Here is a 26,504-nt window from a genome sequence, read left to right as displayed (position 1 = left end):
CAGATTAAGATTTTTCTGAAGAACGCTGCTCAGTTTAACTGTTCAGAACAAACAAGGGACTCATGCACAACCATCACAAAACAGAAAGACAGTCGAGGATTATCAGGTAACAGAACACAGTACTAAGAACCAAGGGTTCCCAAACTTTTGAGTGGGGTTATTTTAATAATTTCAGCATTTTTTTTTTGTCTTGTGGACTAAATGTTAATATATTTTATGTACAATATCTTACTCAGGACAGTACTAAATAAAAATAACATGCATTTAGTATGATCTCTCTCATTTTTTGAAAATCACTCATATTTTCACAGATTCTGCAAGGGGTGCCCAAACTTTCGATCCCCACTGTACATGATGCTGTTTTGTTTATTGTTGTTCAAGCAACTTAATTGATTATAATTGGTCTATGAACATTTTTTTAAACACAATGCACTTTTTTTTTCAAATATAGTCATGTTATCGGATGCTTTCAATAAACGTGCATTGGTAATCTTTTGCTCGATGCGCCCTCTTGTGGCCCTTTAGGGGGTAAGCCAAAAGCTTTTCTGTAAAAACAAAGATTATAATTTAAGGCCATTGTTCCCAAACTTTTCTGTCAGTCCAGCCAATTTGACTTGAGATTTTGTTCTGAGATTTCAAGTTCATATTTTGATAATTTAACACCACATTCGCATGTAAACAATTTTTAATTTATTTAATTTAATTTATTATTTTTTATTTTAAATGTATTTTTTGTAATGTTTCCTTTTATTTTTTAATGGATACACAGCCCTGATTTGCAAAAAAAAGATGTAACACTACCTTTTGGTTTTGGTTTAGTTAAAAAAATATCAAATATATCAGTAAAACATTCTGTCACATACAGTTTGTCCACAAAATAAGAATGAATATTTTAAAAAATTATATAAAGAAGTGTGACAGAATGCCATTGCAAACATACCCTCTGATATAGATGGTTATTTTAGGTTATATATATTATATTATGTATTATATAAAATAAAAGATTAATACCATTAAAAATAATTACTTGAAATAAAATAAATTACATATTTCAAAAAACTATTTTATGCCTTAAATGCCTAAACTTGATGTACTAATATAACTAAAGTTGCAAAAAAGAAAAAAAAGAAGCATAGAAATACATCAAAAAACTAAAAATTACTTTAAAATTAAAATAATATAAAAATAAAAACGAATATATAAAAATAAAACTATTATAATATCTCAATTATACCACTATCAATTATCAATCAGTATCAGTCATCACAGTTTTTTTCTCACAAATTAATATTGAAATTAATAAACAATTATTTTTAAATAATTATATAATATTTTTATATAAATTTATCAAATTTTGTATTTAAATGCAGTAATAATACAATAATACTAATTATTATAATAAACAAACAAGCACATTTAATTTAGTACAAGTATGTTAAACATAACTCAGGTTATCCCATGAAATAAACTGCATGTCTTGTCTCTTTTTTAGCCTATAGAAATATAAAATAATATTCTTGATAAACAGTAACATTTAAATATATATATATTTATATATATATATATATATATATATATATATATATATATATATATATATATATATATATATATATATATATATATAGTTATTTTAGTACATCAAGCTTAGGCATTTAAGGCATAAAATTGTTTTTTGAAATATGTAATTTATTTTATTTCAAGTAATTATTATTTTTTAATGGTATTCATCTTTAAGTTTATATAATATATATAATTATATATTATATATATAACTTAACTAAAATACATAACTATTAGAATACATTTAAATCCACAATTTCAACAAATCAGTTAAATATATTTACTAAATGACATTATTGTTTCTTTCTATGCAGTTCTAACAGAAAGTGAAAAAAAACATATGAAAAAAATGGTTTTAGTCACATGATTATCTACATTTAATTTTCACAGCCCTGAATAAAAAACAGCTTTAACCAACTCTTGAACATCCATAAATCATATTTATTTCTCTTATATCTCTTACATGGAAAATGTATATAGTCATGATAATGTATTTTAATACATCTGAGTCATTATAAGAGTGCACTTTAGTTTGTCACACACACCACAGTTGCTTTGGCTTATCCACAGGTCATTACACACACAAAGATACAGCTTGAATAAAACCAACAATAAAAACAACCTGTGCATAATAAGCACACAGTTACTGTGAACATGAAGCAGCAGCCCTCAATCAAACAGAAGGACACATGTGGAAAGCTCCTGTATTCTGCAATGATGTTACAGCATAATGATATGAGACATCCATAATATTACACCTGAAAACATCTGCCATTCAAAGCCTTCACACACACATCACAAGCAGATTAGAGGAGAACGCAAGCTGTCTTAAAGTCAACATTAAAGATGAGGGAAGCATCATATAGACAGCATATAGCTTATATAGGAACATATCGTGATCACACAGGCTGCGTTTAAACTCAACGGACCTTATTCATGAGAAACAAGCTAAACTTATTGGAGTAGATCATGCATAAAAACGGATTTATGAACCATTTCCACACGTTTTGTAAGGCACTATTCTTAATAAAGCTGCGTTTGAATGAGTTCTATACAAATATATAGAATTAAATAGAAGATTTAGCTAAACAAAAATTTGCTTTGCTAGTGTTTCTTGAATAAAGTTCCAATAAAAGTTGCTTTCCTAAAATACCACACTTTCATTTTTTATTTTTTTTTTATGTACGTCGTGTTAATAAAGAGTCAAAGTCTTCAGAACATTAAAATATCTTATGGAAGACAAAATGATGAAATATTTCCCACTCTCCATCTAGTGTGGAGTGTGTGCTTCGCCCTTCATGTTGATCGTGAGGTACAGTACACAATTATTAGCTTTTATTTTTTTTGCATGTGTGCATTTCCCCCTCTCATCAACAACACTCAATGCAGCTGATGTCCATTAATAAGGCACATTTTCCCCTGAGACTGTACATGATATTTCTCAAACACACATATACTCAATGTAGCTACTGCCAATGAAGCAGTTGAAAAAACATTCGAGAAAGGCCACAAACTTAAAAATTAAGGTTTGCTGTATTAAAGTTTTCTTAAAATGTACATAAGCCATCCAAGATTAGATGAGTGTTTCTTCATTAGAACTGATATGGCGTAATGCATTGACTTGGATCCTCTGCAGTGAATGGGTGCCGTCAGAATGAGCGCCCAAACAGCCGATAATGATGTAGCATCGTGAAAGACCTCTTACAGTACTAACATTTCACTTACACTTAACATTTACATGAAACATTTCAGAGTAATGAGGTTTTGAATGTGTAGGTTTCATAAATTTCGACCATTTTGAGCAGTCGTGTTCAAAGGAATTCTGAATTTCTCAAATATTGATATTTCATCTAACTGGTTTTTGCTGTAATTCTTGTAAAAGATTTAAATTATAAATATTTTCCTCATTTTTTAATTAATAAACAATGGTTAAACAGGGAACTACACTTGCAAACTTATGCACCTAATTAAAAAATAATACTATAATAATAATACTCTGATAAAATATTAGCCTTCCCATTACGAGATGATATTTGACTCCTTAAAGTGATGTACCAATACCTTAGTAATGGCATTTTTCTCACTTTATTAAGTATGTAATCTTTATTCAAATTCAAAAATATATATCTATAAGCTATTTAAAAAATTCTAATTAAAACAACTAGAATATTAATAAAAGTTAACAATCAAATGAAATCAGTTTTAAAACATAATTTGTGCTAGAGAAAAAGTGGCTTGTAGGTGTATCGTCAGGGTTTAATGAGGCTCAGCGGTCACATGAGTGCAATTTAATTCAGAACTTCATGTTGAGGTTAATGTTTTAAATATAACATTTTGTATATATAAATATGAAATGATTTAAATAACAGAAAAGATTAAATGAAAGTAAAACTGCCAGTAGGTGGCGCCAAGTCCCTGATTTTATCCCTGAATCTTTCATTCAATTGATTCGTTTGAACAGTTGATTCGTTCAGGAAAGAAGCCACCGTCTGTCTTTATGAAGAGATAATTGATTCAGATTCGTTTAAAAACGCCCATTCATACATAAATGCTGCTTGAATGGAGATGCGCAGCAGGTCAGCTGTTACTTTGTTTATTTTGTCACTATTTTTGTTGAATACAGCAAAATTAGGCAATAGTGTTAAGATAATGCAATATTACTTAATATCAAGTCTGCTTTATTGTCAATTCTTCCACATGTACAGTACATACATACAGAGAATCGAAAATGTGTTAATATTAACTTCTTGTTTAATTAACTGTTGTATTAAATCAACATCTCCACCTTGATCATTAGCACGGTTTCGTTTAGCCTTTGACAGCACATATAGGAAGATTTTTGAAATGGCACCATTCTACTAAATAATTTCATTTCAAATTTATTTCAAGTACTTTCAGGGAACTTTATTTGTTTTCAAGTACCTTCCAGGCCTTGAATTAATGTCTCTGATATCCGAGTACTTTCAAGAACCGTGGGAACCCTGTGTGGATTATTGTGATGTGTTTATCAGCTGTTTGGACGCTCATTCTGACGGCACCCATTCACTGCAGAGGATCCATTGGTGAGCAAGTGATGTAATGCTACATTTCACCTTCATCTTGAAATGAGGATGAGTACATTTTACATGCACAATAGCATGTTTGGCTTATCTGCATCATCTCATTAGAAAAAAATGCACTTAAATAAAAGAGGATTATTATTTTGTCCTCAATAACAGCATTAGGTTGTTTTTGCACATGGATTTCTCTTCCCTTTCTCCCAAAATAGTCAAAGGCAAAAATGATGGTGTCAATGTAGGGACGTTTTCCTGAGGCAGGATGTTTAAAGCTGAAGTCGAGTCGAGAAACACAGCTGATCTAGGGTTTATAATCGTACTCTGAAAGGCATATGAAACTGATGCTACATCAGTTGACCACAAGCGCTCTCAGGCCTCTTGTTTTGAACTAGGTCTTTTCAGTCATGGGACCCAGATCAGCTCTGTTACACGTCCTCTGCTTTACATTTTGATGTTGGAGTAAAGCTCATCGATCAGTTTCCTGAAGCAGTCCCTGAGGTCAGCGCGCTTGGCTTTCAGGGTGGGCGTCAGGAGGCCGTTCTGGATGGAGAACATCTCTGTGTGGAGAGCAATGTCCTTCACCTGAGAAGAGAAGATGATGATTTATTAAATCATTTCTTTATGCACTTTAATGCACTTAAAAATATTAAGACCTAAATTTAAGATTTACATATTTGAAATGCATAAACAAATTTCCATCCTAATAAAGTTAGGGCCAGTTTTACTAAACGGGGCAAATTTGCACAAGAGTGCAATTGCAAAACAGTGCTGATGGGTGTGAAAATACCTGCGGGTGAATTACTAATAACATGCAAATTAAAGAACACAGACGCGATCTAATTTACATATTGACCAATGCAATATACCAAGCGCAGCACAAGTTAGCATAGTCGCAAAAAAAAAAAAAAAAAAAAAAAAGCCACAATACGTAGAAAAGAACCTGAGGCCAAAAAATTATGATTTGCTAAAAGTTTTAATATTTGAGCTTTCAAAGTCATCTTTTATTTCTTGAAGCAAGTTCATAAAAAATAGCATGGCTTGGCAGACGATATGTTCGGATAAAGTGTTCTTCTGCATTCAAAATAAATTGATACATGTGGAAGAAATCCTCTCCCTTCTACCACGCACTGTGTTCTCTGTGATGCCTCCTCTAGCAACAAAAGTTACAGCCATTTCAAGCTTAAAATAGTTTAAGACCTGCTTCTTTTGGGTGTTAAATAATGAAGCAAATACAAGTAATTTGACGAGCGTAAACCTTAGTAAAACGTGTTGCTTGATTCATTTGAAAACTCTCCTCCCATAACTTTTCTGTCTGAAAGAGAAACTCTTAAAAATGCATATTCAATAAGGTCAGGCGCAAAAATAGCGGTCCACTCCTTTTCAGCGCTAATTCGTCACTGCATTTTTAACGATAGAAATGTTAGTAAACTGGTCTTTAATGTGATGCATGTTTGCCAGTCACACTTTAATGAAACCAATCAAATTTCTGTAAAAGTACTAAAAAAAAATTACATTTTAAATACACAATAACTAGGTTTATGTGTTTATTACTAATAAATCAAATTTGTTCAGCTCTCATGAACATTTTAACTAAATGAATATTGCTTGTTCCATACTTTAGCCTTATACACACTTCTTAAATAAACATACGTAATTATTTTCCCAATGAAAATATTAGTGGTAATTCAAAGCGCAATTTGTGCATGCATTTTGAAAATGTGATCATTTAAATAAAATCAAATGCAAATAATTAATAATAAACTATGTCATGATTGTTTGGAGTGCAGAAATCATACTTGGTTCTTACTAGTTTCATTTATATATAATTCTCAAATATGCAGCACACAAAGTTTATTAGTTTAAGTTAAAACTGTATAATCCAAATGAATGGAAATTAATATTTTTGGAGTCTATCAAGACGAACCTCACCTGTTCAAAAGACTTCAGGCCACTTTCTTTACCCAATTTGACAATATCTTCCAGAATGGCTTTCTTCACCTCCTAGAAAAAAACATAAGACACATTATTTTTCTCTCAAACTTTGTGACTTGTTAGATATATGCATTTTATATTAGACCCAAATATACCCAAGAATGCAACTCTCTGAAAAGTGGTGAAGTGAATAAAAATGCACATGGCAGATCTGTCTTTACCTTATTTTTGCACAGTTCTTCATACGAGCCCTCTATGCCTCTCTTCTTGGCCCAGCCAGGCAGAAAGTCTGGATCAGGCACAATGACGGCTACCAGACAGGCCTGTGGAGAAAATGAGAGAACAATGAATAATGAAGACTTGTCCTGTAACGCCTGCATCTGCGTGTTGTTCTCGCTCTCCTCACCTGCAGACTGTCTCCATGAACGAAAGCCTGCGCCACAGCTTCGCTCCTGATGTAAATGTTCTCGATCTTCTCTGGAGCGATGTATTCACCCTGAGCCAGCTTAAAAATGTGCTTCTTACGATCCACAATCTTTAGAGTGCCATTCTGCAAAACAAAAAACATGTGGTGGTCAAGTATGATCAGTCTGATTCTTTCACTAATCACTGAAAACTATGAATTAATAGAACTATCAAACTAAAAACCAAATAGTCCATTTAAATAATGGCATATTTGACATGAATTAAACCTGATCTGCTAAAATAACAAGTAGCTAAATAGTCATTTGAAATATGAACATTCAAATAAATGCAGCCTTGAATAGAAGAAATGAAAGCATAGTACAAACTCAAACTTGAGTAGTATTAATTCCACGTGTACACATTTAATTAGCTGTGTAATGTTTGATTATTTGTAATTCAAAAGTAGTGCATCTCAATTCTTCATTTTCTAAATTAGAATAAAATGTGCCTGTGAATACAGAATAAAAGTCCTCTATTAAAGCACTCTTACCGGCAGCCACCTGCCAATGTCTCCAGTGTGAACCCAACCATCTTCATCAAGAGCCTCCTTCGTCTTCTCAGGGTCTTTCAGATACCCCTTAAAAACATTAGGACCCCTCACACACACCTGCCAGAAACAACACCGGTCAAATCACACATCTAATAACACATACACACACATCAAGGTTATTCCTGCTAAACCATGATAAAAATCCTTTTTATTATTTGATGCAAAATAAACCTTAAATAAAATAAATTAACTGAAATAAACTTCTTTAGAAATTCAGTCACTAATTTCTTTAGATAAATCATTTTGTACATTTAATTTATTATTTTATTTTATTTTATTATTACTAAAGTACTAAGCAAACTAAAATCAATAAAAAAAGAGATTTAAAATAATAATAATAATAATAATAATAAATAACTGTAAATAAATCACAAAAACTTTCAAATTAAGTGTTAAAACAGGAAAAATAAAAACCCCAAATATTAAAAACTATAAATGGTGTCTTTTTTCCCAAAGCATTAACAAAAAAAAAACGTAATACAGCTGCAAAACTTTTTATTTATTTATTTCTCACATTACTACGTTACACCACATTAAATTTAATTTTAATAAAATAAGATATATTTATTTTCTGTATACTTAATATACAAATTAAGTCAATACAGTAGGCCTTTACTTAAATTACAGTAAATTATTAATTGTGATTAATGGCATCCAAAATAAAAGTTTTTGTATAATGTGTGTATACTGTGTATATTTATTATGAATATAAACACACAGAGTATATATAGAAAATATTTACATGTACAAATATTTCTATTTTTATATTTAAGATTATATATAAATATATTTAATCTATAAACATGACATATTTTTCTTAAATATATACATGCATGTGTTTGTGTATATATATATAGCAGTATAACAGTAGCCACATATATCACATAAACAAAAACTTTTATTTTGGATGCGATTAATCATTTAACAGCACTGCATATATAATTTTTTTTTTACAAATCTTAATCTTTAATACATTTAAGGTCCGTACGTATAATAATATGACTACATAAAATAACAACAATAGCATCTCATTTACATTAAAACAACACACACACACCTCTCCCTCGCCTTTAGTGGCATAATAGTTCATCTCTGCCACATCCACTAGTTTGATGTCATTACAGGACAGAGGAGGTCCAACATGACCTGCAACGACACCATAAACCAGTCAACATAAACATGCACCTGAGTTAATAACACATGCTTCAGTGTGTGTGTGTGTGTGTGTGTGTGTGTGTGTGTTACCCGCAGTCCAGTCTCCTGGTAGTGTAACTGTGCTCCCTGCAGTGCATTCAGTCTGACCGTATCCTTCATAAAACTGCAAGGAAACAACATTTAGTTCACATCCAGCAGTATAAGATATGGTGGAAGGAGTCTTAATGTATGTGTTTAGGTGATCAAACTGACATTGCAGCCCAGCGCAGCTCGCAGGAAGGTGAGAACAGGAGCTGAAATGGGAGCCGCTCCAGTTATCATCATCCGAACCTGTCCTCCAACACTGGCCTACAGGGGGCAGCACAGACCCGTTACTACACTAAACACTACAACCCTTTCTAACTCTGTCAGCACAGAAGACACAGCAAGCACATTCTCAGGTCAGTGATCACCTGGACTTTCTTGAAGATGATCTTGTCCCACACACTGTCTCTCCTCATGATGCCGCTCTTCATCTCGTTCTCTTTCCTCCTGAACGCAAACTCCAGGATGCGTCTCTTCAGGGAACTGTTGGCCTGTCCGTAGATCTGTGAGAGCGTTTGACTACATTACTACTACACTACAGCATCTAACATGGGGACACTACGAGGGGAAAGACATGAATGAGGGGACACAGATCATACAGTAATACAGTTATCAATGGTTACTACATGCTTTATATGTATTTAGGCATATGATCAGTTAAGTATTAGTACTACCACTACTACAAATAGTGCTAAATTAATAATAATTATAATAATATTCAAAATAAGTTTGATTTTAAATCAATGAACTACATTACTATTTTTCTAGTACTACTATTTCACAATTAAATAAAAAACATAATAAACAACAACAACAACAAATTGTTATTACTTTTATTATTACTATTACTAAAAATATTTTATTATTCTTTAATTATACAAATGTAAATAAATATTATTAATAAATACCCTTTTTTATAGTGCAGTAGTTTTAAGGCAATTGTAATATATTAATAAAAAATATATTGCAAATTGTTATTATTAAAATATATGTTTTTATATTTGAATAATAAAACTAACAACAAAATATTGCAACGGTTAAACTATTTGTACTATTAAATAAAATTAGTTTTTAATAATAATAATAATAGTGATAATACTGTTATTAAAGTAATTTATTTTATTATTTTAATTATACAAATTAAAATCAATACATCACAATTGCATTATTTACAATTAATGTATTATTAATAATAATGACCATTTTATCATTATTACATAATTATTGCAAGCAATTGCAATAATACTTTTTGTAAAATTAAATAGCATTAGTATTTAATAGAATTAATAATATGAATAATATGTTTTATTTTACCAAAACAAATTGCAATATAAATTTGTAAACAAACATTAAACTACGGCACTAATATTAAATCTTGAATCTATTGAGCTTTTATTTTGGTCAGAAACTGCAGGGAGAGATTAAAGAGTCTCTTTAGTTAATAACAGTTTCATTCAGGATTTTCAGTACAAATATGGGAAGATAAATGCTGAGTGCTGCATTCTCAAATGGATATAAATTAGTCATTTTCCCTCTGATTTACACATTTCTGTTTTCTGCAGGTTTCTTGCAGACCTACAGCTCTTATACTAATATCAAGACCACATCTGTAAGCTCACCTTGTCAAACATGCGGTTCAGCAGACGAGGAACCACAGGGAACACGGTGGGCTTCAGGGTCGTGAGGTCATCCATCAGAACTCGGATGTCACCCTGGAAGTATCCGATACGTCCGCCGTGCATCAGCATCACACCCTGAGAGTGAGGAAACAGCATCAGTCCACATGAACACACATGAGCTGTTTTAAACCACTAATAATGTGTTTATTAAAACACTCAACTAACTTAAAGCACTCATCACAGACCTGTACGACTCTCTCAAACATGTGTGCCAGGGGCAGGTAAGAGATGTGTGTGTCCCGAGGACTGATGGGGCAAGTGGGCTGCAAATATGAACATCAGAAACATTACAAATTACTGTTTAATAATCTGTTAAACATTTGCATCCTGCTTTCCAAATGTATTAGAAGTGTTGTGTGATTATAGGGCTTTTATTTGAGACTGCATTTACCTTTGTGACATTGATGAAGGCAGAAACATTAGACACTATGTTTCCGTGGGTGAGCATCGCTCCTTTAGGGTTTCCTTGTGAGAAACCAAACGAGAAACCTCGTGTCCATCATTACACTCAATTTCTTTTTCAAACTGATACTACATCAAGAATTTGGAGTGCATTGGTCAGACACTTTTATCCAGAAGACATTACATTGCATTGAAGCCAAATGTACATTAATGTCAATTTGTGCATTTTCTTGGACTTGGATCTTCGTGTTGCTAGTGCGTAGAATTAAGTAAAATAAAACATCATACCAGTGGTTCCACTCGTAAAACAAATAATAGCCAAGTCATCAGGCTGTGGGGGCTGTAAATACAGGAGAAATAAAATAAATATTGAGAATTTTTAAGAAATAATAAATGCACAGAAAAGTAGCATCCAAAATTTTTCCAGAACTAAACGTTTTATAATTATAAAATATATAGAAAAATAAAATACAGTACTAACCAAAGGATTCTGTCGATGAGCCTTGCCGATATTCTGCAAAGGAAGGGAAACTTATTATAATAAATGATGAAGAAGGAAGTTCAGTGAAAGAGGAAGAAACTGCAAGGTGAATGAGGTTTGTGTCTGTGACTGACAACAATCAAATATAAACAAATATAAAAACACTTCAGCAACTTAAGATTATGAAATGTAGTATTAAAATAAACGCGTAATATTAAACTAAAAAAAAATGACTAAAAATTTAATCATAATGTCAAAATAATAAAATAAATCAATTAAAATAAATATTTAATAAATGACACATTTAATCAAACTATTACATAAAATACTGAAATAAATCATATAAACAAAACACACTTATTTATAAAATAACAAAATAATGAAAAATAATAATGAAATTTAAGTGAACTTAAATCATAAAAATTTAATAAATACAATATTAAATTAAACATTTAATCAAAAATGTTATAATGAAAATTAAAATGGAAATAAATATAAATATAAATAAATAATATAAATATAAATATAATAAAAATAAATACAAATACTAAAATATCATCAAAATTACATTTAATAGAAATAAAAAAAAATTATATTGAAAAATACATAAAACAATTCATAATAAAACACTTAAAAAACATACTAAAATTTGATATTTTATTTCTTTATCTGCATGTCATGTGACCAATAACAGTCATCAAAGCAAAGTGGACATGCAAAAAGGATTTTTAATTAGTGAAATATATACACACATATATATATACACATGCATACATATATATATATACACACATACACACATACACGCATGCATGCATACATACATACATACATACATACATATATATATAAAATCTTTTTTTTTTCTTTTTTTGGGGATATGGTGCTGTATGGTATTCTTTTACATAGTTATTATTGTACATGAATGAGATATTCATATAGTTCATCCAATTCCATAACTGTATCATGGTCCTTTTTTTTTTTTTTTTGGCTGGAAGGATGTACTGTAAATAGCAGCTGAAGTGTCAGTGAGCTCTTCCACCCAGTTTCCGCAGATGATCCGGGGCACAGAAAGACAAACAGACTCCACCAGACGCAAACACAAACATCGATCGCATTCGCTGGGGTTAAACAAAGATTTGAGCAGACAATCTGCGGTTTATTCACCTCTGCGTCTCTCAGACTGATGATGTCGATGCCACACTGCTGTGCTCTGCTGACCAAATCAGTGTCAAAGTTTTCAATGAGGATCAGGGTTTTGACTGAGTGCTGTCGGCCCGAAACACAGTCCAACAGCAGCTTGACCTTCTCAGGTACGTCACATACAACTGTAGAAATACAGGCTGCAACACACACACAAAAGCATGCAGTAAAACAGTCATAAAAAAAGAAATTACATTCATATTTAGTTATGAATCTCTAACCCTAATAATGACCTAGCAAACATCAATAAATAGACAACAGGGACATCTTATGACACATCTGCATGCAAACTAAAACCAGTGACTAATAAACAAACTAACTTTATGTAAACACACTAATTTCAAGATAAAAAAAAAAAACTGACATACTTTTTTCGAGGATGTAGCTTATGGCTTCTGTGCCCAAGGTGTCATACAGAGGAACTGATATCAGAGAGTAAGTGTAGCAGGCCAGCTCTGAAATCGTCCACTAGATGAAGATTTCTGACATTAGTGAATCTCAAACGTTACAAGATGAACTGCACATTGAATCACTGTAACCTGTCGCTCACAAATTTAGAGTCCCAAACAGAGCAAAAACTCAAGATGGGAGATTTTAAAGTTGCCATTTCAATTGAAATTTAAATTAAAGATTAATTTGATCTTTTAAAGGTGAAATGTATGTTTTGCATCAGTACCAATCAGACTTGCAAAAAATGATTTATAACTTTTTTTTTTCCTGTGTTTGGTCATACAAAGACTCAAAAACTTGTGCTTCTGGATATTTTTTTTTTTTTTTTTTAAGAGAATTTATTATACATTTATACATTTGGAGAAATGTAGCATTACATCACTTCTCTCTGCAGTGAAAAACTCTTTCAGTGGGTGCCATCAGAATGAGAGTCCAAACAGCTGATAAAAACAAATCCATCATTAATCTATTTTCATCTTCAAAACTCTTTCTTCTGGACAAGTATGAATCAATAATCCATGATAAAGCTTCCTCCAGTGAAAAGGACGGTTCTCTTTTGTTTCTGATTATGCATATTTCTATATTGATTCAGACAAGACTTTTTTTAATGGAGAACTCAATATTCTTTATAGAGGACCTATATTTTTGCCTGAAGAGATGGTTTACTATTAAATTCCCAAAAACATTATAATTTTCCCGTCACAAGACATTAGTTAATGGACTGGAGTGGTGTGGATTACTTTTGGATTATTGTGATGTGTTTATCAGCTGTTTGGACTCTCACTCTGACGGCACCCATTCACTGCAGAGGATCCATTGGTGAGCAAGTGATGTAATGCTACATTTCTCTAAATTCAGTTATGAAATCTTCTGCAATGTTCAATTTTGGGTGAACTATTCCTTTAAGATGAATTGCATTATTAAGTTAAACCAGGTTCAAATCTAAACACGAGTGTAAAGATGCATTTGGGCAATTAATCAGATATTTATTAGCTCTGACCTCTGGTCTGTTCTGAGAGAAGATGCCGATGTAGGGATCTCCATCCTTAGAGTGTCCTTTGTGCAAAAATGCTGATCCCAAATTCTCTGCTCGCTCAATCACCTGATGAAGAGGAAATGACAAATAACTTAACCAAACCAGAAAACGACTTCTGCAGTTCACTTTGCACAAGAATGGCGGAAATAAAGAAAATTATTATTTCTCTAAATAGTTTTAATTCATTTTTCCATTGGAAACTTAATATGTGACCCTGGAGCACAAAATCAGTCTTAAGTCGCTGGGGTATATTTGTAGCAATACCCAAAAAAACATTGTATGGGTCAAAATTATATATTTTTTCTTTTATGCCAAAAATCATTAGGATATTAAGTAAAGATCATGTTCCATAGAGATATTTTGTAAATGTCTTACCATAAACATATCATAACTTAATTTTGGATTAGTAATATGCATCACTCAGAATTAATTTGGGCAATTTTAAAGGTGATTTTCTCTTTATTTAGATTTTTTTTTTTTTTTGCATCCTCAGATTCCAGATTTTCAAATAGTTGTATCTCTGACAAATATTGTCCGATAAAACTAACCATACATCAATGGAAAGCTTATTTTATTCAGCTTTCATAAGTTGTATAAATCTCAATTTCCAACAATTGACACTTAAGACAGTTTTTTTGGTCCAGGGTCACATATGTTAAAGATTATCAGTGCATGCCAGTATAATGTGCAATCTTTGTAGATTATTAACAAGACAACAACATAAGGAATGTACATTTGACAGCGTCAGCAGTTAAACAAGTTCCCACATGCCCGTTTTATAGTTTGACCACCTGTGTAAGTGCAACCTTCACAAACACGCCAACAACCTACAAGAAACCTGCACGTAAGAGGTCTGAAATCCAAAACCAGCTTCACCACAAGTGTGTGTCGGACGCTCTGGTTACACGTCACACAGATTAGGCATTTTGAAAGAACAATGTCTCACTCTATGAATTACTTCACAGGTTTTACAGCATGCTAGATGTAAATTATGTAAAGTTTTTATTAAATGACCCACTGCACCAGGTAACTTATTATCTTTTAAAACCAAGGGAACAGTAAATGTGAGATATAATAAATCCCAAAGCTCATTAAAGATGGGCGGATGGCATGCACCAGTGTGAGGGATGGGACAGGTCTGCATTGTGACATTTTACATGTGTACTATTGTCTTAAAACACTTGTGTTTTTCTGTGATGGATTTCACAAATTAAGATATTTTTGATGAAATCTGAGAGCTCTCTGACCCTGCATAGGCAGCAAGCATAGACTACCATGATCAACGTACAGAAACGTAGCAAGAAGATTGGTGAAATAATCAAATTTTTTTCTTCTTCTTCTTTTGAGGACAAAAAGTATTCTCGTAGTTTCGTAAAATTACGTGTTTGGAGCGACATGAGGGTGAGTAATCAATGACAGAATTTACATTTTTGGATGAACTATACCTTTAACATAGGAAATATAAGATAAATGCGTTGTTTACATACAAAACTGCAAAAATAAAAATCAATCTTTGTGATGAGGTTAGTGAAAATATCAGAAAACTTACAGTATTAAAAAAGCATGCATCAATTAGAAGAAGCATGGATGAAAACAAGAACACGGATGCAGAAGTGTCATCCTACCTCCGAGTACGAAAGCCATTCATACGGCTGCTTTGGTTTTCTTGATCCAAGACAGGGACCATTTTCTGAAAGAAAATGTAAAGATATCACATAAAGACCAATTCGATTTTTCCGTTTTGTGTTTATATACAGAATATTCAACATCATGCGATATATTAATGCTGACCAATTAACCACAGGTTGATATTGACGCATTTCATTGTAAAATATAACTGGATTTTCACCCAAATCATTATATAAAGTTAGATATACAAGTATGTTCAACTTGATCATTTATTTATTGCTTCAAGGTTGAAATAAAAGTTAAAAGTACATACTTGACTCCCTGAGACCCCTTTGAAACCACTCGTATAGGGTCATGGCGTCCTCGTAGAAATGGCTCAAGAGTGGTCCTCCGTTTAAAACAGCCGCTCGACGAGCAAATTCTCCACCCTGATCGACAAAAAAAGATTTTATATCAAATCTCTGATTACAGTAAGACAGGCTTTGAGTTCATCTTAATGTAGTATTGTGTTACCGGCAGCTCTACTGACTGCATGCGCAGGTCACAGGGTGCTTTGAGGGCTTTGGGTCTGGTGGCGAACCAGTACGCCGTGACGGCGGTGAACGCACCCATCCCGAGGAGGGTGTTTGTGGAGAGACTGTGGAAATAGTCCCTCACCTCGGACAGCTCAGGGATTCGCAGCTGCTTCAACAGCTCGTGTGCCTGCATGACTACAGTGAACTCAATCTGTGGAGGACAACAGGGGTTAAAGTAGACACTACTGTGCTTATATCCTAGCACAGGGGGAAAAAATACTTTGATATTACCATATTTATGTATCATGGAATGGCAAAAAATGTTGAAATACAAAAATCTGATAAGCAGAGTTGACGGTATCTGGCCCTTGATGTGTTGTCAAAATTGAATACAAAAGAAAAATAAATAAAAGTAAGTGGTTTACCATGGCACATGTCCAAAAAAAATTTATTATTTGTGATATCACATACATACATATATACATGAATAATACCAAGGAAATTCAATAGATCAAAAGGTGGTTTTAACAGGGGACAAAAAAAAATTCATGGTACTTTTAGCAAACACAAAATAAGGTTGTCTTACTACTTGTATATTATATTCATTCATTACACACAGACTGATATATTTCAAATGTTTATTGCTTTTAATTTTGATGATTATAACTAACAACTAAGGAAAATCCCAAATTCAGTATTTCAGAAAATTAGAAGATTGTGAAAAGGTTCAATATTGAAGACACCTGGTGCCACACTCTAATCAGCTAATTAACTCAAAACACCTGCAAAGCCTTTAAATGGTCTCTCAGTCTAGTTCTGTAGGCTACACAATCATGGGGAAGACTGCTGCCTTGACTGTTGTCCAAAAGACGACCACTGACACCTTGCTCAAGGAGGGCAAGACACAAAAGGTCATTGCAAAAGAGGCTGGCTGTTTACAGAGCTCTGTCCAAGCACATTAATAGAGAGGTGAAGGGAAGGAAAAGTGTACAAGCGATAGGGATAACCACACCCTGAAGAGGATTGTGAAACAAAACACATTCAAAATTGTGGGGGAGATTCACAAAGAGTGGACTGCAGCTGGAGTCAGTGCTTCAAGAACCAGTACGCACAGACGTATGTGAGACATGGGTTTCAGCTGTCGCATTCCTTGTGTCAAGCCACTCTTGAACAACAGACAGCATCAGAAGCGTCTCACTGCAAAAAGGACTGGACTGCTGCTGAGTGGTCCCAAGTTATGTTCTCTAATGAAAGTAAATTTTGCATTTTCTTTGGATATCAGGGTCCCAGAGTATGGAGGAAGAGAGGAGAGGCACACAATCCACGTTGCTTGAGGTCCAGTGTAAAGTTTCCACAGTCAGTGATGGTTTGCAGTGCCATGTCATCTGCTGCTGTTGGTCCACTGTGTTTTCTGAGGTGCAAGGTCAATGCAGCCTTATACCAGGAAGTTTTAGAGAACTTCATGCTTCCTGCTGCTGACCAGCTTTATGGAGATGCAGATTTTCCAACAGGACTTGGCTCCTGCACACAGTGCCAAAGCTACCAGTACCTGGTTTAAGGACCATGGTATCTAGGGCTGCAACTAACGATTATTTTGATAATCGATTAATCTGTCGATTATTTTTACGATTAATCGGTTTATGTACTTATATTTTAGTTTTTTCCATTTTTTCCCCAAGTAAATTATTAATAAAGGGTCTTTATCATTCAGCATAGATTTTTAAGAGATTTTAACCAATTGTAAACAATCCTTCGAAAAAAAGTGCCAATGGCATGAAACCTGAATGGAACTCACAATTTAAAGTAAAATCCAACAGAAGGTTGTCCAGAAAAAACTAATTGGGACACACACAAAAAACCTGCTGTGTGAAAAAGAGCAGTGAATACTTAGAACAGAAGTGCATTTTAAATATACTCAAACATTTACCTCTCTCATTCAGTCATAATTAGGCTGCAAGTCTGAATTATGAACTGGTAAACGACAAACTGATAACATAACATGTTTGTAAAGCTTTAAATGTTAACTGTTAAAAGCAATGTTATCAGCTTTTACGACTAAACATTTGCAAACAACCTTGTACTGGAGAATCTGCACAAATAAAATTCTTAGGGGCCGTTCACATATCGCACCTAAAAACGCGTGGAAAACGCTAGTCGCGCCGCTTTCTCCTTCTTTCCAAAGCGCTCGGGCAGAAGCGCCCCTGAGGCGTCTGCCTTTGCTAAGCAACCATGACGTGCCCTCTCCATGAAGACCCGGAAACTTCAGCAAAGGATAAATGGATGCGGTGTGGACGCGCCTGGAAAAACGGGCGCATCGCACCGCGTGCGTGTCGCGACCGCGTCGCTTCCATTATGAGAGTGCATACTGCGCGCCTACATAGGAAATAACGAACTTGAGCACGCAAAAGACACGATATGTGAATGGCCCCTTAAACAGTTCAGTAGTGCAGAGTTTACAGGTTACTCTTCACTTTGAAGGCTCAAAGTAAAGTACTCCCACTTCCCCCTGAATGCTGCAGAGACGCTGTTCGGGAAGCACGTGACATAAAACGAGGCCAGCTATTGGCTATTCGCTACTTCACCTGCTGTACTGGCTGAGTAAAACCTCCGGTGGCTCATTACTGCCACACTTTGGTCACCGCAGATTTGAAATATGCACGAAATGAGCAGCTTATGGCAAATAAAATTTATTTAGCGACGAATCGATTACTAAATTAGTTGACAACTATTTTAATAATCGATTTTAATCGATTAAATCGATTCGTTGTTTCAGCTCTAATGGTATCCCTGTACTTAATTGGCCAGCAAACTCGCCTGACCTTAACCCAATAGAAAATCTATGGGGTATTGTGAAGAGGAAGATGCGATATGCCAGACCAAACAATGCAGAAGAGCTGAAGGCCACTATCTGACCAACCTGGGCTCTCATAACACCTGAGCAGTGCCACAGACTGATCGACTCCATGCCACGCCGCATTGTTGCAGTAATTCAGGCAAACGGACTCCCAACTAAGTATTGAGTGCTGTACATGCTCATACTTTTCAGTTGGCCAAGATTTCTAAAAATCCTTTTTTGAATTGGTAATTGTAAAGTAATTTTCTGAGATTCTGAATTTGGGATTTTCTTTAGTTGTCAGTTATAATCATCAAAATTTTAAGAAACATTTGAAATATATCAGTCTGTGTGTAATGAATGAATATAATATACAAGTTTCACTTTTTGAATGAAATTAGTGAAATAAATCAACTTTTTGATGATATTCTAATTATATGACCAGCACCTGTAATTTAAAATTTCAAAAAGATCAAAAGAAACATGAGAAATGTGTTTGTGTCTGACAGGCAACTTTCTTATTGCGCTTCAGTGATTCATTAAATCAGTCCTGTTAAAAAAAATGTATTGGCACATTATTGAGCTGTAAAATCCTGACAAGTGTTTTGAAACATTGTGGAAAACCCTTTGATTGAATCTTAGCAGTCAATTGGTAATCAAAGTGAACTGTGACACGCTATCTTTACAGGGAAACAGTCAGTGGTGAAGGGTCAAGCTGATGAAATGATCAGATGTTCTGCAAGGTCATCTTCATCTGTGATTCAGTACACATCAAGCTTAGGTTTTATATAACAACAAACCTCCACAGCAATCAACACTCCTGTCATTAAACCTACATTTTACAAAACAGGTTTCTGGGCAAAATTAACACCAACAGCTTAAACTAGTGTTGGCTACATTGCGACATTATTTTCATGACTTCTGAGCTCACTTCCCCCACATTTCTGCTAAGTACAGAATAAAATAAAACATTAAGTCCTACAGTGCACTGATTGTCAACATTTTTAGTTGAACATAAAGAAAGTTTTTTATTTGATTAGTTTGTCACAGAAACTTAGGATCTGAACATTGAACAAATCCAACTACACATTATAATCATATTCAAATTAACAGTATAAACTACAAATTTAATTTGCAACAAACTAACCCAAGCTAACTTAGCAGCAGCATTATGATGCCATGAGTCACCTTAGTCAGCTAGCCTATGTGATTCAGGTTAAACCTTGCGAGAACGCATTACCCCTTTAACCTCTCACCCACTTCTATTCTTACTGCCCCGGGTCAGATCTTTCTGAGAAACAGCCTTCACTTAGTGAGTAAAACAGACACAGCGTGAAGCCCTTGTAAACTCATGCATGTCTGCATACAAACAACGCAGAGTTAATTATAATATTGTGGAGTCTTGGAGCTAAAATACTACAAACCATTTAATATCTCTGCTCATTCAGAACAGCAAATACTAAGTTCTCTACATTCTGACATAAGCAACTGTACTATAAACAAGTTTCTCCGACTTGGCTAGTAGATGCCTTTGCTTGAAAATCATCAAGGTGTTGACTACAAAGTCAAACCATCTCAAATCACTTGGCAAGAACACAACATGACCAACACACAACACACAGACACACCCACAGCACCTGAAACTAGAAGAATGAGGTACGTCCAAACCTGGGCGTCGATGTGCTTCCGGCACCCACAGAATCACGCCAACAGAAGGTGAAATGACCAGGTGAAGAAAAAAAAAAAAATTCAGTCTGAACAACTACGGGTTGAGTTCATGTGCAACCGCAGTTTAGACCCCTGCCGACTCCTTCCTGTCCCTTATTGGACAGAAACACTTGCTGTGTCAGCCAATCACAGAACAGGAAGTCAAACAGGCAACGACCAATAGTACTCAAAAGTACTCAAATAAAACTAGATGATTGTCACTGTGTCAATACTCACAAAGAACTATATGCTGATTACATTACGTTGATGTTCTGTGATAAAAAATGACTGAATTTATTTTGTTTTTATTAATACTTATACTTAGAAAGGATGTATTAAAATGCTCAAAAGTGACACTAAAGACATTTATAATGTAACAAAGATTTCAACAGTCTACTCATTAAAAAATCCTGAAAAAAAAAAACAATGAATTATGATTTACACAGAAAATAGCAGTACATCGGTTTTAAACATTTATAATAATTGGAAATGTTACTTGAGCAGCAAATATAATATATTAGATCACAGGAATAAATTACATTTTAAAATGTATTCATTAGAAAACGGCTATTTTTAATTGTAATAATATTCCACAATATCAGCGTATTCTTGCTCAAGTAAATTAGGGATGCCCTGGTTGACCGGCCATAGATCGGTTTTCGGTCTTTTCTCGGCCAGTTTTTCCGGAAGTGCGCCCACGTGCACATACTACATTGTAATCATTCGCTATCATGTCATTTGTGTGGAAGTATTTCAAAATCTGTGCGCAGGACAATTGTCTCTGGCTACACGTCTGAGGCACAGATAGAAGGAAGCAGTCAGCCGTTTGTGTACTGGCGCAAAAATAAGAGCCCCTTTCCTGCTCACTGAAACTGAGCGAGCGCACTGTACCTGCCCCTGTTTTTCTTTTTTTTCTTTAATTTCACATGGTTACAGTTAATCTTTTAATTTAAGGCCAATTCTATGTAGTTTCAACCCAATTCAAAAACAAAAGCTGAATGCTGATGTCTGTATCATCTATGTTTGTACTGAATGTTGGCTACTTAGGGCCGTTTCATAGTCAACGCATCTGTACGCATACGCGTCCCCGAGGCTACGCATCGTTACGCTTCGGGTTAACCCTACCCCCTGTTGCGTGAGCATTGTATTGCATACACGCATCACCCGTGATGCTTGCGTTCACTGTTTAGACTATGAAAGGGAGCGCGTCGCTCGCGTTGCTTGCTCGCGTTTCTCGCGTTGACTATGAAACAGCCCTTACTGTGCAGATACTGCTGTTAATTTCAGATGGTTATGGTTATTGTTTTCAATAGCCAAAAGCCAGTTTGGCCTATTAAATACCAAATAATCTTGTTTATGTATACTTTCTTTCTTTCTTGTTTGATGCTTAAAGAAAAAAAAGAAAAAAAAAAAAAAAAAATCGGAAATCATTATCGGAATCGGCCAGTTTGCTTGTAAAAAATCCTGACTGTTTGCTTGTAGGAAATCCTATTGGCCATGAAAAATCATGATTGTGCATCCCTAAAGTAAATGCAGCCTTAGTGAGTGTAAGAGACTTTCAAAAACCTTTGAAGAAAACTGAATGCCAATAAATTGCAAAATTTCTAAATATCAGCTGATATATCTGTCGATCACTACCTACTATCGCACTTCTGTTTATTTCTCAAAGATCTCTTTATTATCTCACTGTGTTTGGTGTCGACCCGTCACGAGGAACTGATAAATAATCACTTCGTCTCATTCCACTGGTGTGGAAACTTTCCAGGGCAAAGGTAACATGACCACAGCCTCGTCCTTTAAACTCTTGAGGGGGGTGAGTGAGACCAATGACAGGCCCGCAGGCCGGTCACCCGATGGGCACAGACACAACCCCCTCCCAGAGCAGGGCTGCTATTTAAAAATAGTGGCACAACAAATGGAAAACAGTGGCATGAGGTTGAGTGGAACAGATCCAGATATATTAAAGGCATGCGAGTTATGACGAGAGACCAGCGGACATATCACATCCGCATTAACCTCAAGAACAAGACAGCTTTCACTGATTTGAGGTGTAAACTTTAGTGCAATGTGAATTAAGTCAATTAAAAATTAAAACTTCTATATATATATATATATATATATATATATATATATATAAAATAAATAACCAGTAAGATTATTTGCATTTTTCATGACATTTACAACAGAATTCTGACTACTGTAATACACCTCTTTTAGGGTCCTTTTTTTTTTATTATTGGTTCATTATATATTAGATATGAATGTTTACTTAACATACATTTTATCAGCATAAAGGCAGGACAGCATATAATGCTACCATTACATTACAAAAATCTGGGGTTGTTAAGATGCATATATTTGATAAAAAAATACAGTAAAAACAGCAAAACTGGGAGATATTATTACAATTTAAAACAGTTTTCTATGTGAATATATCATTAAAAAAAGTTATGTGATCAAAGCTCTATGTGAATATATCATTAAAAAAAGTTATGTGATCAAAGCTGAATTTTCAGCATCATTCCTGCAGTCTTCAATGTCATACGATCTCTCAGAAATCATTCTAATATCCGATTTTCTGCTAAAGAAACATTTCTGATTAATAATATTGACAACAGTTGTGCGGCTTTATTTTGTGGAAATAACACCATAATTTACTTCAGGATTCTTTGATGAATAGAAAGTTCAAAGGAACAACGTTTATTTAAAAAATAAATCTTCCATAACATTCTAAATGTATTTATGCACTTAAAAAAAATGTGAAACCATAAAAAAATGGCCCTAAACAGCTTTACATTTTTATGCAAAGCCCAATTTCTTATGCTTTATGGTGAATTATGACCCAGACACATTCTTAAGAGGTTTTATGTGACTCACGTCTCTATTATTCACACTAGATCATTTATTTCAGTCATTCATACGGAATGCTTAGGCCTACATAGTTTCAAAACCTACACAACAGACAAGATTGCATCACACTGCCTGTCAAACACCCAATGACTAGTCCAAATGAGACCGAGCAAACAGAAAGAGTCAGGAGGTGCTTACCTCAGCAGTCACCATCGTCAATAAACAAATATTGTCCAATCAATCAGCAGATGTATCGTTTTATCCATGATAAAGGACACACAACTAAAGGCTAGTCAAACTGAGAAGTGGGAAGTCATATCTCTGATCCAATATTAAACATAGCAGTGTTGCAACTATTCAAAAACCACAACATTAGACAATTATGAGTCAGCTGCATCATGGGGTCAGTTGATCTTATTTACAGTTTTAGACAATAATACGCCTAATAAACCAGATTAAATTAGACAGGCAGTATCAGTCTGACCTTGTGAAATCTATCACATGTATCTGACCAGGACAAAGGTTGAGTTTTATTCTGCTTCTGACTGTTGACAAAATACACACACTGCAATCTCCCTTATTCAAGATATGTGACCTATAAATGCATGCAACAATCGCCAGCATTCACCATTATTAATAAAGATGAACAGGTGTGGTCTACAGGCACCCATTCACACGCTCAGACGCCCATGACCTTTTGTCCTGCATATCAGGAGTCTGTTTCCAAACCCTTAGTTTCCACAATACCTGTTCATTAGCAACACAATGACCGAACCAAACAAGCCCTGCAAGAATACCAGATTACACATGAATCACATTGGCCTAAACCAAAATACAAACAACCATCTACATAACCACAATGAGGGCAAGATATAATATACAATCACAGTGTGTACACTACAGCTTCACAGTAATCTGAAATAGCATGAAACTGCCTTCATTGTTTGTTTGTTTTTTTCCCCCCATAAAAGCCTATTGTTGAATACTAAACCTTTCATTTATCCACACAGGTGATTTCCACAGGTAGAAGGGATACTGGAAATAGAAACATGATTTGTTGTCATACAACAAGGTCAAAACGGACACAATGGATCTCATGCGAGATGACATTCTAACCTTTAATACAGATTAATGCTCAATTTCTAGGAGGAAAATTGAAATCTATAACTACACTTTTGCTTAACAGCATGATGAATGCATTTAGAAGCTAAATTAATAACTTGAGTCATAGTATATAGTCTCACACACACACATATATATATGACAGATGACTTTCTGTTTCTAATTCACAAACCAAGAGCAGCTTTAAATATTCAACACATAGGCTCTTTACAAAACACATGCTAATTTAAAAGTAAGGGTTTGCACTGCACACAGTGTGCAATTGATAAATAATTAAAATACATATCTAAACAACAATTAAAGTCGAAACTGTTAATAAAGAAGAGTTCATAGTGTCACATTTCATTTCCATTCACACATGCTCTTCTGCAGGCATCCGTATGCATAAATGACACGTTGCAATGTTTCAGAACACCAGCAAGCAACAAGTTGCTATTATGCTACTGCATTACGCATTTCATTACTCAACGCAGTATAAAATACATCAGAAACTGTAAAAGACTTTTAAACTGGATTTACTGACCTGTATGAGACAGAACTCTTCTGATAAACGACCATGCGCGTGGCGTGTCTGCTGAGCGTTTACTACTTTTTCCACTGCGTTTGGTGGCAAAAATCTCCACCAATCAGAGGCGCTGTACGAATGAACAGACTGTAAGTAGGCCTGTGATTGGTAGCTAGTTTAACTCGCAGTAACCCGCGTTTCGCCCTCGTTCACCTTTGTACAGACTTTCACAAGCGGGAGCGCGCGCAGGTGTGATATTATGTCAATATCATATCTATACAACAAGGGATCGATAAAAACACCTAATATATGTAATAATTCAGCTGCATTGATGATTTAATATGCTAAATATTTACTATTTATAAAAATATCCCGAATAAAAATTATATTGTAATAGTACTTGTCTTCGTAGAGTCATTTTTTAAATAACACGTGTGGATGCAGTGAGATCCTACTGATCAAAACGATAGAATAGCGAAATTTAGTGGTGAACCGTAGGAAAGAATGAGTAGTATTGGAAAATTAACCAACCAAAGAGACACAGATATATAAACAGAAAAAGATTCCATTTATTATTATTCATTATTATATATCAATTAATTATTTATTATTTTTTTGTATGTGTGTGACTGGGCCATGTTTGGGCTTAAACCCAAGTAGCCTAATAGGCTAAATAAAACTCTTAACAGTTTGAATGATAAATCCAATCTGTCTGTTTTACTAGTAGAAAAGAGGAGATACATTTCCTCAACTGATAGAGTTCTGTTAAAAATAAAAACAAACAAAAAAACAATAGAAACATAATGTTTAGGAAACCACAATTAAAAAAGTTAAAATGTCGCTCACATTCTGGCCCACCAGAAAAACTCACCACATATTTAAAATGAGTCTTGTGTCTAGACTGTTTGAATGTTTTCTTCTTAAAATTACTGCAATATTGTAATCTGAGCTTCTTGCAAAGGCCTGCGTGTATTAAATGATGTTTTCACGGCTGAACTACCATACAATATCAAGTTAGAACCTAAATTAACTTAAATACACTTGGCCCCCCATGAATTTAAATTATATCAACCTCTTATTAACCAGTGGGCCTGTTGGCGTTTTTTTTTTTTTTTTTTTTTTTTTTTACTCTGTCTAATAACTTAGTAATAGGCTACTCATAACTTACACATCATTTGAAAACCTAAAACTTCAAAATTCATCCTGTGAAAGCTATTTTTGAAATCGGACATTGCGTTACCATGGAAATGGTACTTTAATATCTTTTGGCAGTCTCCTTCCGGTTAG

The 26,504-nt window shown here is 34.1% G+C and overlaps 1 protein-coding gene across 3 annotated transcripts; it reads right to left on the bottom strand.

Annotated features, from left to right (window-relative positions):
* Positions 1-1,983: 1,983 nt before the first annotated feature.
* LOC113113616 (long-chain-fatty-acid--CoA ligase 1-like) lies at positions 1,984-25,361 on the bottom strand. 3 transcript variants are annotated; one of them, XM_026279925.1, is made up of 21 exons: positions 25,236-25,361; positions 16,199-16,411; positions 15,999-16,113; positions 15,682-15,746; positions 14,021-14,122; positions 12,939-13,038; positions 12,535-12,710; positions 11,368-11,400; positions 11,175-11,226; positions 10,876-10,949; positions 10,670-10,747; positions 10,425-10,559; positions 9,174-9,308; positions 8,974-9,069; positions 8,812-8,884; positions 8,624-8,712; positions 7,507-7,623; positions 6,958-7,101; positions 6,773-6,874; positions 6,549-6,620; positions 1,984-5,201 (listed from the first exon to the last, which is right to left on the bottom strand). In XM_026279925.1, exons 2-21 carry the CDS (start codon positions 16,391-16,393, stop codon positions 5,061-5,063), a joined length of 2,094 nt encoding a protein of 697 aa, XP_026135710.1. In that variant the 5' UTR covers positions 16,394-16,411; positions 25,236-25,361; the 3' UTR covers positions 1,984-5,060. The 3 variants fall into 3 exon arrangements, with proteins under 3 accessions (XP_026135710.1, XP_026135708.1, XP_026135709.1); XM_026279923.1 differs by lacking the exon at positions 25,236-25,361 and adding an exon at positions 20,671-20,861; XM_026279924.1 differs by lacking the exon at positions 25,236-25,361 and adding an exon at positions 20,702-20,858.
* Positions 25,362-26,504: the final 1,143 nt, after the last annotated feature.

This window comes from Carassius auratus, chromosome 14 (assembly GCF_003368295.1).
Source record: "Carassius auratus strain Wakin chromosome 14, ASM336829v1, whole genome shotgun sequence".
Classification (NCBI taxonomy): domain Eukaryota; kingdom Metazoa; phylum Chordata; class Actinopteri; order Cypriniformes; family Cyprinidae; genus Carassius; species Carassius auratus.
The sequence above is the reverse complement of the archived record's forward strand: the minus strand, read 5'-3'. Positions and strand labels throughout refer to the sequence as shown.

What these genes read in the sequence shown, in the direction of transcription:
- LOC113113616 (XM_026279925.1), bottom strand. Translation starts at nt 16,393, where the DNA reads ATGCAGGCACACGAGCTGTTGAAGCAGCTGCGAATCCCTGAGCTGTCC. An exon ending in AAGGGGTCTCAGGGAGTCAA is followed by an intron (nt 15,747 to 15,998) that starts GTATGTACTTTT and finishes ATTTTCTTTCAG; the next exon opens with AAAATGGTCCCTGTCTTGGA. An exon ending in CCACTAAAGGCGAGGGAGAG is followed by an intron (nt 7,624 to 8,623) that starts GTGTGTGTGTGT and finishes TGTTTCTGGCAG; the next exon opens with GTGTGTGTGAGGGGTCCTAA.